This window comes from Phocoena phocoena, chromosome 1 (assembly GCF_963924675.1).
Source record: "Phocoena phocoena chromosome 1, mPhoPho1.1, whole genome shotgun sequence".
In the NCBI taxonomy this organism is placed as follows: domain Eukaryota; kingdom Metazoa; phylum Chordata; class Mammalia; order Artiodactyla; family Phocoenidae; genus Phocoena; species Phocoena phocoena.
Window position 1 is genome coordinate 32631890 of NC_089219.1, and position 16156 is coordinate 32648045.

At 58.9% G+C, this 16156-nt stretch overlaps 1 protein-coding gene across 1 annotated transcript; it reads right to left on the reverse strand.

Moving 5' to 3' along the window:
* Positions 1 to 1204: 1204 nt before the first annotated feature.
* On the reverse strand, positions 1205 to 15747 carry COL9A2 (collagen type IX alpha 2 chain). Its single transcript, XM_065879873.1, has 32 exons — positions 15676 to 15747; positions 14348 to 14431; positions 13114 to 13149; positions 12967 to 13029; positions 11808 to 11861; positions 11648 to 11683; positions 11532 to 11555; positions 11170 to 11223; positions 10764 to 10817; positions 10596 to 10643; positions 10281 to 10337; positions 10131 to 10184; positions 9739 to 9792; positions 9291 to 9344; positions 9140 to 9193; positions 8965 to 9018; positions 7773 to 7826; positions 7355 to 7408; positions 7091 to 7144; positions 6096 to 6140; positions 5666 to 5719; positions 4997 to 5050; positions 4660 to 4713; positions 4503 to 4574; positions 4196 to 4231; positions 4004 to 4048; positions 3895 to 3927; positions 3558 to 3704; positions 3222 to 3276; positions 2706 to 2894; positions 1850 to 1927; positions 1205 to 1404 (listed from the first exon to the last, which is right to left on the reverse strand). Exons 1-32 carry the CDS (start codon positions 15745 to 15747, stop codon positions 1205 to 1207), a joined length of 2076 nt encoding a protein of 691 aa, XP_065735945.1.
* Between the last annotated feature and the right edge of the window lie 409 nt (positions 15748 to 16156).

The window sequence follows — 16156 nt, forward strand, 5'->3', positions numbered from 1 at the left end:
GCATGGGTCAGAGGTACCTGCCACGCCCTTTCCTGCTGCTGCTGCTTGGAGTGGCCTTGCTGGCCTACACGGCTATGAGGCTGGGAGCCCTCTGGCCGACACATCAGATCTGAGTCAGTCTCCCCTAGATGTTCCCTCAGTGAAAGTGGCATGAGTGAATGTCACTTCTGCCCTCATCATCCAGGTCCGGGTCTGTTTTTCTCATGGGCCTAGAAGCCCCTGGAAGGCAAGAGCCAGGTCTTCCAGTCTTGGCTGCCAGCTCCTGCCCCAGGGCCAGCACACGGTGGGTGCCAAAGCTCACAGAGGACCTCCTGTGTGTCAGGCCCTGGCAAGACATTGGGTGCGCTCTACTGAATAAATGAGGCAAGGCCAAGTCCTTGCCCAGCTGTACAAAGGCTGGGAAGGATCTGCCCAAAGTTAGACAGAGGGTCACCATCCTAACTCTACCTGCAGGTTCATCCCACAGGTGTTCCTCAAATACGCTGTACCGTCCTCATAATTCAGGATGTGCCCAGAGGCAGGTACCCCACCCTCCCCCCTCCCCTTCTGGAGCCCTTGACCATCCTGCTCAGGTCGTGGAGGCCCCACCCCTAATCCACAAGAAATTAAGCCCAACGCTCGCATCCTGGTTTGTACCCAAGTCAGGGGCTTTTATTTACAGAAAGGCCTGGGCGGATCTAGCGGTTTGGTGGGAGAAGGTGATGCCAGAAAGGGAAGGGAGATGGGTGTTTAAATACTCAGATGGGAGGAAGGTAGGGAGGAAGTAGTGGACTGGCTTAAGGATGGCCACCTCTGGGCAGTCACCCAGTAAGCCCAGGAGGTGAAAATGGAATCAGGAACCAGCAAAGGTGTCAGTCCACTTGCCCCAAGGACAAGATGGCCAGTGGAGGATGGTGTAAATTAAGGAGACATTTGTTTTGGTGACATCTGAGCGGTGCTCCAGGAAGGAAAGCCACCCCATCCTCTGGACTTCGCACTCTCCAGTGCCACTTGCCCTGTCTGTTAGCCTCACCTTTTCACTCTGATGTCCTCCCTTCCCTTCCCCCATGTTTTAGAATTTCCTTTTCCTCGGGACTCCTGGGTCCCAGACAGAGGTCCCGGGAAAGCTAGTTTCCTGGGCAGAGGAATGGGATGCATGTCCACCCAGAGGGCACCTAGTCCTTTTCCCCCAGGATGCCCACTGGGCTCCATCTTGGCCTGATGCTCATGGCCCCTTGATGGATCCAGGCTCTGTGAGGCGTGCAGACGTGTAGGCTGAGGCTCCAAGGCAGGCCGCAGGCTCACAGAATCCTGGCAGCCCCATGGGGCCTGGCAGGCCAGGTCGGCCTGCCTCTCCTGGGGCCCCTGCGACCCCTCGATCTCCATCTTTGCCATTGATCGCCTGGCCAGACCGGCCAGGCAGTCCTGTGAGAGGGAGAAGGTCAAGACATCAAGGCCTCCTCCTGTCTCAGCTTTAGATTTCCTGTCTCACTTTTCAGGTGGGGAAAATGAAGCGAAGGACACCACAGAGAGAAGGGACTCTGCCCCAGACACAGAGGTTCTGAGAGTCGTGTCTGATTGTCCTTTCCTCCCAACTCCCAATCAGTGTCGCTGGGGAGCACATGCCCCTTCCTTTCCCTCCACGAAGCAGATTTTTGTGCAACCCAGGAACTCCTCAGAATCCCAGCTGCCCAGTTCTCAGCCAGACCCCGCCCAGAGGCTCCTGGGTGCTCCAAAAGTATCAAAAATCGGCTGTGTGGGACTGAGTTGGCTGAGCATGAGGCCTCCATGGAAGAGACCCAGTTGTCTCCGGATCATTAATCCCAGAGCTGAGAGACACAACTGCCACTGGGCAGTGCCAAGATCTTACCTGGGATCCCTGGGGGCCCAGGCATCCCGGGATGCCCTCGTCCAACTTCTCCCCTATCACCCTTCTCTCCACGTTTTCCTGCAGAGAAAGAATCAAGCCTTAAGTTTTTCAGAATAGGAAAATGCTTTTTTTCTACTTGGCTTGCTACTTAATTTCTATTTCACACACAACAGTTATTTGTTTTGTGCTAGTTTATAATAGGGGAAAGTTGGAAATGACTGCAGACCTGATTAAATAAAGGCAAGTCCAAAGGATGGAAGGCTATACAGCTGGTAGAGTTCTTTACAGGACAGTGTCTAATAATCACAATAGTTGGCATTTACTATATGCCAACGCTATGTAAGTTACCTCTAAATGTAATCTTCATGACAACTAGGAGGTTGTTGCTATTAAAATCCCCATTTTACAGATGATAAACCTAAGGCCCAGCAAGATAAACAGGTAACTTGTTCCGGAGCCACAGTGAGAAAGTGGCAGAGTCCGGACTCACACCTGTCTTGTGACTCGAGCTTGCCTTCTTGAGTATTTTGTTAATCTGCCTCCCCACTTTTAGAGACGTGGAAGGAGGTTTATGGAGTACCACTAAGTAAATTTAAAACAAGCAAAAACCCCCCAAAAACCCAATCTGTAAAACAGTACATTCATTTCTATCAATTTGCTACTGAAAAAGCAAGCCCAGGAGTCACATGTGGGAGAAATGGGTACAAGTGTCTATACCTCATCCTGGGAAGGGGAATGATGAAAGATAAAACAGGAGGCAGGGCAATCAACTCAGTAACTGAGGACCCCCCCCCCCCAGGGGCTGGTCTTGGCCAAACCCCCATCCCCTGGCCACCACAGACAGAATAGCACTCACCCTTGGGCCCGGTGTTGCCAATCTGACCCACGGCTCCCACGATGCCAGGAATGCCCCGAGGGCCAGGGTGCCCAATGGGTCCCTGTTTGCCTGGGTACCCAGGAGGCCCAGGGGGTCCTGGGAGACCCATCATCCCAGTCGCACCCAGAGCCTCCCGCTTGGCACTCACAGCTATCTCTGCCAGTTGCTCTGGAGAGAGGGAGGGAGACAGAGAAGTCTGTAAGCTGGGTGTCAGCTCAGTAAAACTGGGGAAGGCAGAGCATCCTGGCCCCTGGCCCCTGGTCCCTACGTGTGCACGCAGAACAGCCTGGGGGTTAACCTCCACCTTCCTCAGGCTATTGTACGGATGTCAAAGGTCCTGAGAGGGCAGGGATGTAGGTAAGGTCCCCAGCCCCTTGGAGGCAGAGCTGGAATGGCCGCCCCTGACTCCAGACTCTCAAGGCCACTTGAAGAGGCTCCTGAAGGATGACGATGCCCTGGCTTGTGAGGAGGAGTTGTTGCCCCCTCGCCCCTCACCCTGCAGCATCTTCAGCACCACATCCTCAATGTGCTGGTCACTGGCGTCTCGGCCCTGAAAGCAGAGGAGGTCGTTCAGGAAGAAGCCCCTGGCTGCCAGGGCTGACCGCTGCAGCGCGATGACCCCCTCCTGTTCCCATTTTCTCACCAGAAGTATTTTCAGCATCTGACTGAAATCCCTCCTGCACCCACACCCATCCTCTCTGACCCTGAGGTTTGGAACCAGCCTCAGGGAAGCCAGCTTCCTCTGGGAATTCCCAGCCTTTGGGGCGATAAGCAGCAACCCAAAGAGATGTCCTTCCAAAGAGACTCCTCCTGCCCTGGAGGCCAACTTACCGCCACGCCCTGCCTCCCGGGCTGTCCGGGCAACCCTCGGTTTCCAGCCAGTCCTCGAGGGCCCGGGGGCCCGGGGTAGCCCTGCACCCCCGGGGCGCCTGCATCCCCGCTGGGGCCCGGATAGCCGGCTTCTCCGCGGACTCCTTGCTGCCGAGTGGGGTCGGGGCAGAGCCAGGGTCAGAGGACGCACGCGCTGGGGGCAGCGGGGTTCGGGGTCGGGGAAGGATGGGATGGAGGGGAGGGAAGCCTGGGGAGCCGCGGTCCTGGTCCCCAGCGGCGCCGAGGGAAGGGGGGTGGCGGGAGAGGGGGAAGGTGGTGTCGCGGCTGCAGAACTCACCTGTCCCTTGGGCCCCGGCTCGCCAGACTCGCCCTGCAAGCACAAGGAAGCGCGGTCACGAGGCTGTGGGGTCCCAGGGCCCGCCCGCTGCCCCCCGCAGCCGGCTCACCTTCTCGCCTTTCTCTCCTGGGAGGCCAGCCACCCCCGGATCACCCTGCAGATTGAGACCGAGTCAGACCGCTGTGGCCCCGCGTGGCGTGGGAGCAGGGGCGGGGCGGCTGTGCTGGCCTGTGACACCCGCGTCCCCCGCCCCGACGAGGGATGCCCAGACGGCGGGGGAAGGGGACATGCTGGCACTCACCACTCCGCCGCGGGGCCCGGTCTTCCCTGGGAAACCCTAGAGAAAGCGGGGAGTCCGGGGCTTGGTGAGCTCGGATCCAGGGGAGGCTGGGTCCACAGGGTCCCCCCAACCCCGGCTCCTGGCCACACGCCCCTCTGCAGCTCTGCCTCTCACCGCCCGCCCCCCTACCCCGGGGTCCCTTGGGACCCGCAGGGAGAACTTTTCCCACGAAGATTTGCGGTGCTCAAGGATCTCACTGCCCTCCACCGACTCCTCCCGCAGAGTCTTAAGGCGTCTTTCCCTGGTATTTTCCAGCCCCATTTGGTACCTTGTCTCCCTTGATGCCTGGCAAGCCTTGGGGCCCTGGAATTCCGGGGGGACCCTGTTCCCCCTTGGGGCCCTGAGGAGAAAAGAAACCAGAGGAATAAGTCAGATGAGGTGCCCAGACGTGCTCCCCATGCCCATCCCAGCCACCCTGCACTTACTTGTCGGCCTTGAGGGCCTGGCTGCCCCACTGGCCCCCTCTCACCGTGGTCACCCTGAAATGGAAAGTGAAGGTCACATCCGGGCTCTCAGCAGGGGCAGCCTCGCCCTGCCAGATCCCCGACCCTGTGGTCAGGGTGCCCTCCATTCCTGCTGTCACCGCCGTGGAGGTCCTGGGCTCCACTTCAGAGCTGCAAACTGAGGCCCTGACTGGGAGGCCTCATGCAGGCTGGGCAGGATGGGCAGGCACTGGAGCCTTGAGAGGACCCAGATCCTGGGTCCAGCAGTGCCAGCTGCTGCAGAGGCCCCCAGGGAGGGGCCACTGTGCCAGGCGCTTACCTTCTGCCCCATGATGCCCGGGGGACCGATTTCTCCTCGAGGCCCTGGCTCTCCCTGGGGGACAGAGAAATCAGAGGTGAGCAATAGCCTGGAGGATCCCTCCTTTCCGCACCTGGCCGGCCCCTACCCACCCTTGGGGCTCAGCTAATTTGCTTCATCAGGAAGACTTCCTTCACCTCCTCATCTTCTGGTCCCTGTACTTTTCCTTCATAGGACCCAATACAGCTGTAGTCATCATGCGATCATTTATTTAATTTAATGTCTGTCTCTCCCACGAAACCGTAAGCTCCATGTGAGTAGGAGACTGTCTATCTCAGCGTCTAGCGGGTTGCAGATATTTGGTGAATGTTTATGGAATGAATGAATGAATGACTTCCTGCTGGATTCTCAGCCCCAGTCAGCTGGGCCACCTGGAGAGGTCCTACCCCAGGACAGAAGCAGCTCCCACCCTTTCTGCATCGTACACAGGGAAACCGGGGCCCAGAGAGAGAAGAGAGCTTCCCTGCGTCAGTGGCAGAGCCTCGACTGGCACCGAGGGCACCCCTAGGCTAGGGCTCCACCTCACAGTCTCACTCAGGCCCCATACAATGCGTGCAGGGTCCTCAGGCCTGGGGGAGCGGGGGAAGGGAGCAAAGCAAGAGGCCTTGTGTCAGAAGAGGGGACACTCACCTCCTTCCCGGGGGAACCAGAGACTCCTGGGAAGCCTTGCCGGCCTGGCTCACCCTGCAGGAAAACAGAGCTCTGAGGTCAGTCTGTGTAGCCCAGTCAGGCCCTTGGCCTTGGAGAAGCCCAGGGAACCTTAAAAAGACTCTGGAACCAAATGAGCTGGGGAGAGGAGAGGGTTCTTGGTGAGGTCCTCTGGACTCCGTTGATCTTCCTGTTTCTCATCTAGATATGCAGCCATGCCATCCTGTCTCCTCTAGCCAGGATGAGGGTGGGAGGGAGGTGACAGGAGGGAGGTGGTTAGGCCCAAGAGACTCATGTCCGGGCCAAGTCTCTGAGCTTGGGCTGAGGACGGGGCCTTGCAGTCTTTAAGCCGCGTCCCTGGTCCCTGCCCCCAGGCTCGCTTGCTCAGATGAAGCCGACTCTGCCCTCTTACCTTGTCTCCAGGGCCTCCTTTTGTCCCAGGCTGGCCGGGCACACCCTGTAGAAGGAAGCTGATGTCAGTTTCTCCCCTGGCAGGGGGAGCCCTGTGCACCTACTGCTTTGCCTCCCGGATTCCTCCCCTGCCTTATGGGAGCTGAACAGCAGAAGGCCCAGCCGTGAACTTGACTGTGCCTTGTCGCGAATCCCTGGTGAGAGAGGAGGTGGGTACAGAAGGGCCTGCCTACAAGTGCCTGTGGTCCATAGGGAGCAGAGGGCCACATGTGAGTGCACACAGGAACGCACGTGCAGTCTGCACGTGGACATGTTAGCAGGCCTTGGCCTCAGTACCCCTGGCAGGGAGGGACAGGGGTTCCCAGAAGGTGTGGGCTGGAGGTGGGCCTGACGGTGAGAAGGCACAGAGAGATGGGAAGGGCATTCCAAGCAGAGGGACCAGTAAAGGCTTGAATGTGTGGAGGCAGAAAAGCCAAGGCCATGTTGAGAAGGGAGAGGATGAAGAGGGGCAGTGGCTGACGAGGCAGAGGGATAGGCTGGGGTCAGATTATGGTGGTCCTGAGATGCTAAGATGAGCTGTGACGACGAGGAGTGTAGCTGTCCTGTTCGTAACTTTCCCTGCCACTTACTGTACCTCAGTAACTCTACTGAGTGACTGGACAGAGTGACTTTCCTGGAGGCAGCAGGGGAGGGGGAGCACGGAAGGTGTTTAGCGGGGAAATGGTCAGATTCCACTTAGCCAACATGGACGGTTGGAATGGTCAAAGAGAAGGCCAGAGAAACTGTCCAAATGACGAAGCCTAAGCCAGGCCAGACTTGGTGAGGAGGCCTGAGCTGGGTGGGGACAAGGACTAGAGCACAGCCCTGGCTGTGTGACTTCCATCTCATCAGTCACTCACGCCACCTTGGGGAGGTGGGCCACAGAGTGCCTGGCCTCCTGGAGGAGGATAAGCAACTTGCTGTGTGGCAGCCCCCGTGGCTCCGCCCCATACTCACCACTAGGCCCTGGTGGCCCGGGTTTCCTGGCCGCCCCACCTGTCCTGCACTGCCCTGCAAGAGACAGAACCAGAGACACAGATGAGTCTCCCACCCGAGTGCAGGCAGGGAAACTGAGGCCCCGAGGCAACCAGGAATGTGTCCGTGACATGTGTGAGGATTCCAGGCTCCTAGGCCTCCAGGCTCAGTGTGATGGGACTCAGAGCCTCAGCTGGAAAGGGCCCTGACCCTTGCCCCAATCCCACCAGCCATCCCCCCTCCTACCTTCGTGCCAGGTGTGCCTGGGGTCCCGTCCTTGCCGTCAATGCCTGGTGGGCCCTGCTCAGGAGGAAAGTTGAAGGGACACTCACAATGGGGAGATGCCTAGGGTCAGGCCACCTACCCGTGTCCCTGTGTGGGTCAGGTCACCTTGGGAAGCCCCACTAGCCAATTGGGGGTGGGAGAGTGGAAGTGGGAAGGGATTTCGTGGAATGGACCACAGTCCTTCCCTTGTGTGGGTGATGAGTGTCCCAGGACCTCTCCTACATCACCACCCTATTTACAGGTGAAAAAACTAAGGCGCAGAAAGAGGGCATTTCCCGAGGTGACAGCCCACCGGCAACAGAGTTCAGTCTAGAATCCCAGGCTCCTCCTCCTCTGGGGGCTTGGAGAGCTACCTGGACCCCGCCCTCTGTCCACTTACGGTTGCTCCCTTCGGGCCTGTTATTCCCTGGAGTCCTCGGATACCTTGGCTGCCCTGCAAAGTAGACAGAGATCAGATCAGCTTCAGGAGGCTGAACTTCTGTCTGGCTGTTCAGAGAAGGGAACAGCTAAGAACAGTGGCCTCCGGGTCCCAGGGTCCCTGTGGCACAGGCCATGCTGTGCAGGGGCTGGAGGAGAGGGGCCTAGTTGTATGAGTTTGCCCTGGACCTAGTGGGAGGGAGTAGAGGTCAGCACCAAGCAGGCTGGGCTGGAGCAGGACAGGGGAGGAGCCAGCACTCCTGAGACCCACCAAGGCCCTGAGTGACACTGATGTGAAGAAACACAACAAGTAAAGACAATGTGTGGACTTGGTTTGGGTCTTGCTTTGAACAAGAACCCTGAAAAGACATTTTTGAGATCACTGGGAAAAATTGACTACAAGCTCATGATTAGCTGATGTTCAGGAAGAATTGATAATTTTGTTGGAGGGATAATGATATCGTGGTTCTGTGAGGAAAGAGCCTTATTTGTAAGAGATACATTCAGAAGTGAGTAACATGACGTAATGTTAAGAATTTGCTTGAAAATATCAGAGCAAAGCAATGAAGTGAAGGAGAGAAAGGAAGAAGAGGATGGATGAAGTGAGAGCGGTGAAAGGTTAATTTGGGGAGGTAGGTACATAAGGGATCACTATAGTATTCTCCCTACTTTTGCCTTTGTTAAAAAACTTGCACAATAAAAAAACTAACAAAAAGAAAAACAACCCTAACTTTACTTTCTGCTCAATTTTTCTGTAAACTCAGAACTGCTCAAAAGAGATAGTCTTTTACTTTAAAAAAAGAGAGAGAGAGTTAAGAGAACTGGGATCTGGACCAAATCCCATTAGCCCCATGACTGATTCCCTGGAATTTCATTGTCTGGCCCCAGTGACCATGGGACTGCATTACACGGTTCTCCCAAAGTCTGAATTTGGTCAGCAACAGGCTGGGCTTGGAGGAGGGGGCTTCTGGGGCTGGCTGGGCTCTGGGCACAGACGTTCCTCCCTCACATCGGTCACCCACACGCACAGACACGCAGAATAACGTATGCACACACACACACACGTTTGTGCACACACGTGAGCCTTGGGTGGAGCTGAGTCCACCCAGTTCTCCCCAGGGGCCGTGACTGGACAGGGGTGCCTGAGGACTCACCACGTCACCCTTCTCCCCAGCTCGGCCTGGTGGCCCCTGAGGACCTTCCTCACCCTGGCAAGAAGGACAAACAGAAATGCAAGTTATGTGGGCTCAGGGGGAGCCGCAGCCCTCCGCAGCCCTAGGAGCTGTGTCTGGAGGAGGTGGGTGTGGGCGGAAGCAGGAGAAGACTCACTGGTGACCCGGCGGCGCCGATGGAGCCCACCATGCCTTTGTACCCTTGAGGACCCTGGGGAGAGCAGAAGTCGCGGGTCAGTCCTGGCTGGACCCCAGAGGCCAGGGGGCTGGTTCCAGCAGCTCTTGCAGGACACCCCAGGCCCACTCACCGTCTCTCCTTTGGGTCCCGCCATGCCCGGGTAGCCCCTGACGCCCTGGGGACCCTGTCAAGACAGAAGAATGACAGCGATGGCAACTAGAAGGCCCACTTCGTGACGCCTTCCCTGACCCCCACCCAATTTTCTCAGTGCCTCTCTGAGGCAGGCACGGAGTCCCTATCACAGATGGTCACTGATGCTCGGAGATGGGAGAGACTCGCCAGGGTCACTCAAAAGGGACAGTGGAAGAACCTGGGCCTCAGGTGAGTCTTCGGGCTGACAGCCTTTGTTCCTGTCCCCCAGCCTCTCACAGTCAGCCTCAGCCTCCCTCCCCCCCCACCCAGAGACACACCAGCTGGACACAGATGTCTCTTTCACAAGTTAGAGCCCAGAGCACGAGAATGACTCCACTAAGGTCTCCCAGGAGAGGTGAGGAGGGCCCTTGGAAAGTGTTCCTTACCGGTGGTCCAGGGATGCCTTGCTCTCCAGAGGCACCCACATCTCCCTTGGGACCCTAAGGGGCAGGAAAGAGCAGTCAGATAGGCAGGCAGATCGAGAGACAAACATACAGACAACCAAAGACACCATCCTCTTCCCAGCAAAAGCAGACAGGAAGCCCTCCTAGAAACCATACGGTCCCATGTGACGGACGGATGGGGAAATGGAAGCACAGCAAGGAGAACGGACTTGCCCAGGGACACATTGACCTAGAATCTAGGCCTCTTGCCTCGCAGCTCAAGGCTTTATCCCCAGAGACCCACAGGGGAAGGGGAAGGGAGAAGGATGGGGGGCAGGCTCCTGTAGGCCCCTCTCCACACACACCCTCCCGGGGCCCTCAGCCCTCACACTCACCGGCTTCCCCTGGCGGCCGGTATCTCCCAGATGCCCGCGCTTGCCAGGATGCCCCTGAAGGGAAGGAGAGAGCTCAGAGTAGGTCCCTCCCCCACACACACGTCCCCCCACCCCCCCCCCCGGCCCCCAAGACTTGGGCCAGGAGCTCACCTTCACTCCCTGCAGCCCCGGGGGCCCTTTCACGCCCGCTGGACAGTTGGTTGGACACTGTAAAGGAAATCCCGCAGGGTTCTGTGGTCACTGGCCAGCCCCAGGCCAACTGGGCCGTGCTTCCCCATCTTGCCAGCTCCGATCCCCCCTCCCACCGCACCTGGCTGCACCTCTCAGCTGCAGCCCCTCCCCATCTCCCTCTGACCCTACCTCCTGAAGGAACCTATCTCCTTGCCCGCCCCTCTCAAGATGACCCGCCCCTTCCCCGGATTAGCCCCGCCCCAGGCCCCCCCCCCAACCCCCGCGGCCTCTCACCAGGAAGTCCGCGCTGCCTTCCAGACCCTGAATGGTTCCTGGGCGGCCCTGAGAAAAGATGTATGGAGACGGACCCTGAAGCAAACTGTCCCCACCCCAGGCTTGCGCCAAGGACTCTTGTCCTTCCCCAGCCACACACTGCCATGTGGGAGGTCTGAGGACCCTTACCGGTTTCCCAGGGGGCCCTGGGGGCCCTGCTGGTCCCTCTGGTCCAGGATCCCCCTGGAAGCAAGAAGGGCCCAAATCATACCCTTGTCCAGTCCTGCCTAGGTCACCCCTGCCCCCTCCTCCAGTTCCTGCTACTGCACTGTCCACCCTGCCCTCCAGGTCACCTCCTGAGATCTGGGCTCTTGGGGAGATCAAGGCCTGATCTTCGGGGGGATGGCCCCAGCCCTTGGCCTCCCTGGAAGACCTACCACAGGGTGGGCTCAGCAGGAGGGGTTTCTGCCCCAGAACTGCAGGAGCTCCCTGGTGGCCAGAGGCAGACTCAGGAAATCCTGGGGAGATACTCAGCTTGCTAGCTTGAAGGCAGAGGGCAGGAGGCAGGGTGAGCAGAGGGCTAGCTGGGGCTCACCTTGGGGCCCGTGAGTCCCATCTCACCAGGGAGGCCAACAGGTCCGGCTGGTCCCTAGGGACAGAGACATCAGTGGCTGGGATGCCTCAGAGGGTCAGCCCAGTCCTGACACAGAGGGACCCAGAGCCCTCTTCCCCACTTTCACTTTGCAACCAACACCAGAGAAACTGACAGATTAGGGCTTTAAGGGCCAGAGAATCTCAGAGCCAGTGGATACGCCCAGAGTTCTCTGACAAGTCTGCCCATTTCCAACACCATCACAGAACGCTGGCCCCTCCCCATGCTGGTCGGTCCCCTGGAAGCCCTCTGTACCCTCCTTCCCGGAGAGTCCCAGGGACTCTGCCCCATCCCTGCAGACTTACGGGAGGTCCGGCGAAGCCAGGGCCCTGGAACAGAAGAAAAGATTAGGTTCATGGCTCCTTTTACAAGTCCCCCTCCCCACAAAGGGTCCTTTAAAGCCCTTGCCAGTTATACTCACCGGCAGGCCGGGGGGACCTGGGAGCCCAGGCTGGCCCTGCAAGAGCAATGGGAGAGGCTCAGAGGCTGGGGTCTCCTGGGTCCCTGCTCCTGTCCGCCGAAGCCCCTCCCAAACTCTGGCGCTAGATTGCCCGTGCTGAGGCCCCCAGCAGGCTACTTACCTTGACTCCAGGGATCCCCATGGGACCAGGCTCCCCCTTGGCTCCAGTTAGACCCTGGCGAAGAGAAGGTACATCCGTGAGGGGCGAACCTGCTCCCTGACCCGCGGGGCAGGGCGGGTCCAGAGGTCTCTCCTGGGTGGGCCCAGGCTGCCTTTCACCACACTCCATGAAGGCCTAAGGGTGACTACACCTCACTTTCCCTTCCCCCAGTTCCCACCATAGTCCTTGACGATTATTGTCTTTTGAAAGATGAGAAACCAACGTCCAAAGATTTGTCAGCCCAGACCTCATGCCTCCAGTCTAGGAGTCTAGAAAACCTAGATAGACATAGGTCTGGATTAGCCATTTTCTTGATGTGTGCCCTTGGCAACTTTTTCTGAGCCTTAGTTTTCTCATCTGCAAAATGGATTAATAATCATGCTTGGTTCATGGCTCCTTTTACAAGTCCCCCTCCCCACAAAGGGTCCTTTAAAGCCCTCCCCACAAAGGGTCCTTTAAAGCTTGCTTCTCTGGGTGGCTATGAAAACCGATGTGGAAGGCAATATATTTTGTAATCGTTGCAGGGTGTGGACGAGTTGGAACGGCCCTGGTGGCTGGTCACAGCCCTAATGGGCACCTCTTGCACCAGCAGGGCAAAGGCAACTCATGGGGGCCTCCTCTTCCTCCCATCTTTCAGTGACTGACTCAAATGTATGCCCCAACAAGAAGACTTCCCATTGCCCCTGGCTGTGTCCAGGAGCCTGTGACCTTGGGGTCCCCGGGAACTCTGTGCTATCAGCCAAATACCGTTCCTCTCCTGAGTGGTGCCTGGGGCTGTGACGGGTGGAGTGGGGAAGGGAAAAGGAGAGGAAGGGAGAGGGAGCATAAGGACAGCTCTGCCCAGAGTATTCAGTTTGATACTTGGGGGCCAGAAATGTGAGACTAAATTCTGGCTGCTGCCGATGAGCAGAACCCCTCTCTGGACCCCCATTTGCTTGTGATTCAATGCTTCTGAGGTGGGTGTGAGGTCACAATCTCATATGAAGGTGAGGGGGGCTCACAGCTGTAGAGTCTCCATCTTGCTCTGAATAGCAGGTCAGGGAAGATGCCAGAATTGGGTTCTGGAAGTCAGTGGGTGGAACCCTAACCTGCTCTACCTGACGCTCAGGTAGGTACTCACATCAATCCCGGGCTTGCCGGCTGGCCCATCTGGCCCCGCTTTGCCAGGCTCTCCCTTAGGTCCCTTGAAAACAGAAGTGGAGCAAACATTAGACACAGGAGGGCAAGACCTGGAAGGGTCAGAGGTCAAGGAGGAAAAAGTACTCACCGGAGGGCCAGCTTTCCCAGGGGGCCCCTTGTCACCCTGCAAGATACAAGTTGTTGAGACAGCACACTACAGCTCGTGCTCCCCCAGATGGGCACACAAGCCCTGGCTGGCCCATCCCACGTGCTCCTCTCCTCACTCTCCTCTCTTCTGTCCTGGGTCCTCTCAAGCCTTGTGCTTTTTAGGAAAATAGCTCCCTTTCCCTCAAGAAAACCATAGGTGGATTGACACCAATCCCAGGCAGTCTGGAGAGGGTGATAACAGCAAGCGAGTGGGTTCTAGTCATGCCAGTGTTGGTAAGGGGCCAGTTAGGAGACCTGCGAACAGGGCTGTTGGCTCCAAGTTACCTCGGAGAGCAGGTGCCTCTTGGATTTGAGCAAGTGTGGGGAGAAACGTGGGGTTTTTAGGAAAACGTGAAGGGGAGGTAAGTGAAGAGGGCAGTGGTGGCCTTCTGGGTTAGGATCAGGAAAACGAGATGGGGCAGGGGCAAGGACCAAGGGGACAGATTCAATCTGTCACCCGGGCAAGAAGGACCTCCTTCCCCTATGACAAAGGATCCTTGGTGGAGGACAGATATGGGCTGTGGAATCACATCCAGCCCCAGAGAGGCTTCCAGGCGTTTCAGAGCCTGCGGCGGCCAGAGAGCCTGGCAGGGACCCTTCACCCTGTGTTTGGAGGGTGGGGCACCAGGTTGAATAGAAGGCTGTTGAGATGGGTAAACATGGGGCTGACCTCCTGGGGGAGCATCCAGAATGAGCTATTTAACCCTCACTGTGGTAGGGAGAGCAGGGAATGAGACCAGCTAAAATCGGGGAGAAAAATGCAAAGGGAAGAGACCAGAGTCTGGCCCTAGCTGGTCAGCGGTCTGGCCAAGGCTCCCAAGCTACCCTGAAGAAGCATCCAGACGTGCCAGGGGGCAGGGAGAGGAGGGAGGGCGTCTCCCACCCGAGAAAAGAAGGGAGGAGGGGGCGAGGGATAAGGAATCGCTGTGAGCTGTGGCGGGCAGACCGAACAGCAGCTCCTTGTCCGCCGGCGGCTATAAGGGGCTCTGCCTCTCGGGACTGGTTTGAGGTTTTTGTAGAACAAACGGTCTCCTTGTGGTGCAGGCTGGCGCCGCCTACTGGCAACAGGGGGCACTGCATCTCCAGGCGTCAACCTCACCGCCCCGCTCCCAGGGCTCACAAAGTTCCTCTTTGTCCGCCGCCTCTCTCCCTCCCTTCCCAGGTTAGAGACTCACGTCGATTCCGTCGGATCCAGGCACTCCCGGTGGCCCCGGTGGCCCCGGGGGCCCCGGGGGCCCCCGCTCTCCTGGTGGACCTCTCTGAAAACACATACAGGGGTGCAGCCCTCAGATAGTGCAGGGAACTGGGCATCCAGGAGTGCGCCCCTCCCTAAGGAAAGGGAGCTCCTCAGGGAGCCGCGAGCTCCCCGTTTATTGAGAACCCACTGTGTACCAGATACTGTGTACCATTACATATATTATCTTCTTGAATGCTTAGAACTGTGAGGCCGAAACGAACAAGCCCCAGTTTGCAGTTGAGGAAACAGGCTCAGAAAGATGAAGGGGTCCGTGATCACCGGAAGTAAGCGGTGGAGCCAGAATTCCGTCCTAGGTCTGCCCACCTCCTTCCACTGTACCATGTTGCCCTTGCGCTGTCGTGGGTGGGAACAGATGGAGATGCTGATGGCTCAAATAAATAACCGATGGTAAGGAAGATGGTGCCTAGAGATGCTTGGTCCTCAATGGACGGCTGCTCGCATTATTTTTAGGTGAAAACAGATACTGAAGGTGAGTAGGTACCCCTTCCTCTCCCCCCGGTGCGGATAAAGTCCGACGGGACAGCTGGGGAGGCGCAGAGAGACGGGGCGTGAGGGAACCCAGGGAAGGGAAGCCTGTTCTCTCCTCCTAACTCAGAGCACCCCTCTCGCAGCACCGCTCCTCCATCCTCCCTGAGGTGGCTCTCTTACGGGGCCACCCCCGACTCGGGTGGGGGCCCCCCGCCTGCCAGGTGCCCGCGCCCTCCCCAGGCCGAGAAGTGCCAAGCTGGCGCCCGGGCCTGCCCCTCCGCGCCCGCGTCCCGTTAGGCCCCCCTCCCCCCAGCCAGCCCTCGAAAGTGAGACGCGAGCGCGCGAGCCCGGCAGAGAGGCAGCAGCCAGCGAGAGCGGCGTCTGGCTGGAGCCGGCGCCCCCTGGGAGGCGGCGGGGGCGGAGAATCCGGAGTCCCGTGAATGGGCACCATTGTGTCCCCCGCCACCTGGGCTCTCCGGGCTGCCAGGACCCGGCGCCAGCTCTCGCCGCACGCTGCCCGTCCCAGGCAGGGCCGAGCATCTCGGGACAGGGTCCCTCTGGCTCCCCGGCTCATCCACCTCCTTTCACTGTGCCGAGACGCCCCCCGTTTGTGCCCCTCCTAAGGGGACGTGCGCCGCGGGACTGTCTGAAGCTGCCCCTCGCGCTAGGGAGTGTCAGCAGAGGGTGGAGGTCAGGCAGAGGGAGCCCTTGACTACACCGCGGGATCTTGAACCCCGGACCCAGACCCCGCACTCCGGACCCCGGCGCGGGACTTACGATCTGCGCCACGGCGAGCCCGAGCACCTGCAGGAGAACAAGGAGGCTGCGGCGGGCGGCCGCAGGGGCCATGGCGGGCGGCGGACTCGAGGAGGATGGGTGCCGGCTCCACGCACGCACCGACCGCTGAGGCTCCGGCGCGGCCGCGCTAGCTGCTCTCGGACGGGGCGGGTCCGGCCTCCTGAATATGCGGCGGGGCGGGGCGGGGGACCCGCGGGGGTCTGTCACCTGAGAGGACCCGGGGAGGGAGGCCGGCGCCGTCGGCCCAGCTCCGCCCCGCTCCGTCTAGCCGCCAGCGCCCACCCTCCATCCTCGCCTCGGGCTTCCCCGAGGCATCGGCCGGGTAATCCAAAGAGCCGCCAGGGTGCGGGACGGGGACCAAGCCTCCGTTTCTCTCTGAGGAGGAAGAGGGCCTTCCCAGGTCCCTGTCTAGCCTGATCTCCAGGACCCAGCCCCTTCCCCCGACCCACAGTCGGCGTCC

Excerpts from the sequence above, each read along its gene's own strand:
- COL9A2 (XM_065879873.1), bottom strand. The coding sequence starts at position 15,747 with ATGGCCCCTGCGGCCGCCCGCCGCAGCCTCCTTGTTCTCCTGCAGGTG. Across the intron at positions 9,194-9,290 it reads CGGGACCCAAAGGAGAGACG|GGTCCTCAAGGGTACAAAGG; the intron begins GTGAGTGGGCCT and ends TGCTCTCCCCAG. Across the intron at positions 9,019-9,139 it reads TCGGCGCCGCCGGGTCACCA|GGTGAGGAAGGTCCTCAGGG; the intron begins GTGAGTCTTCTC and ends CCTTCTTGCCAG.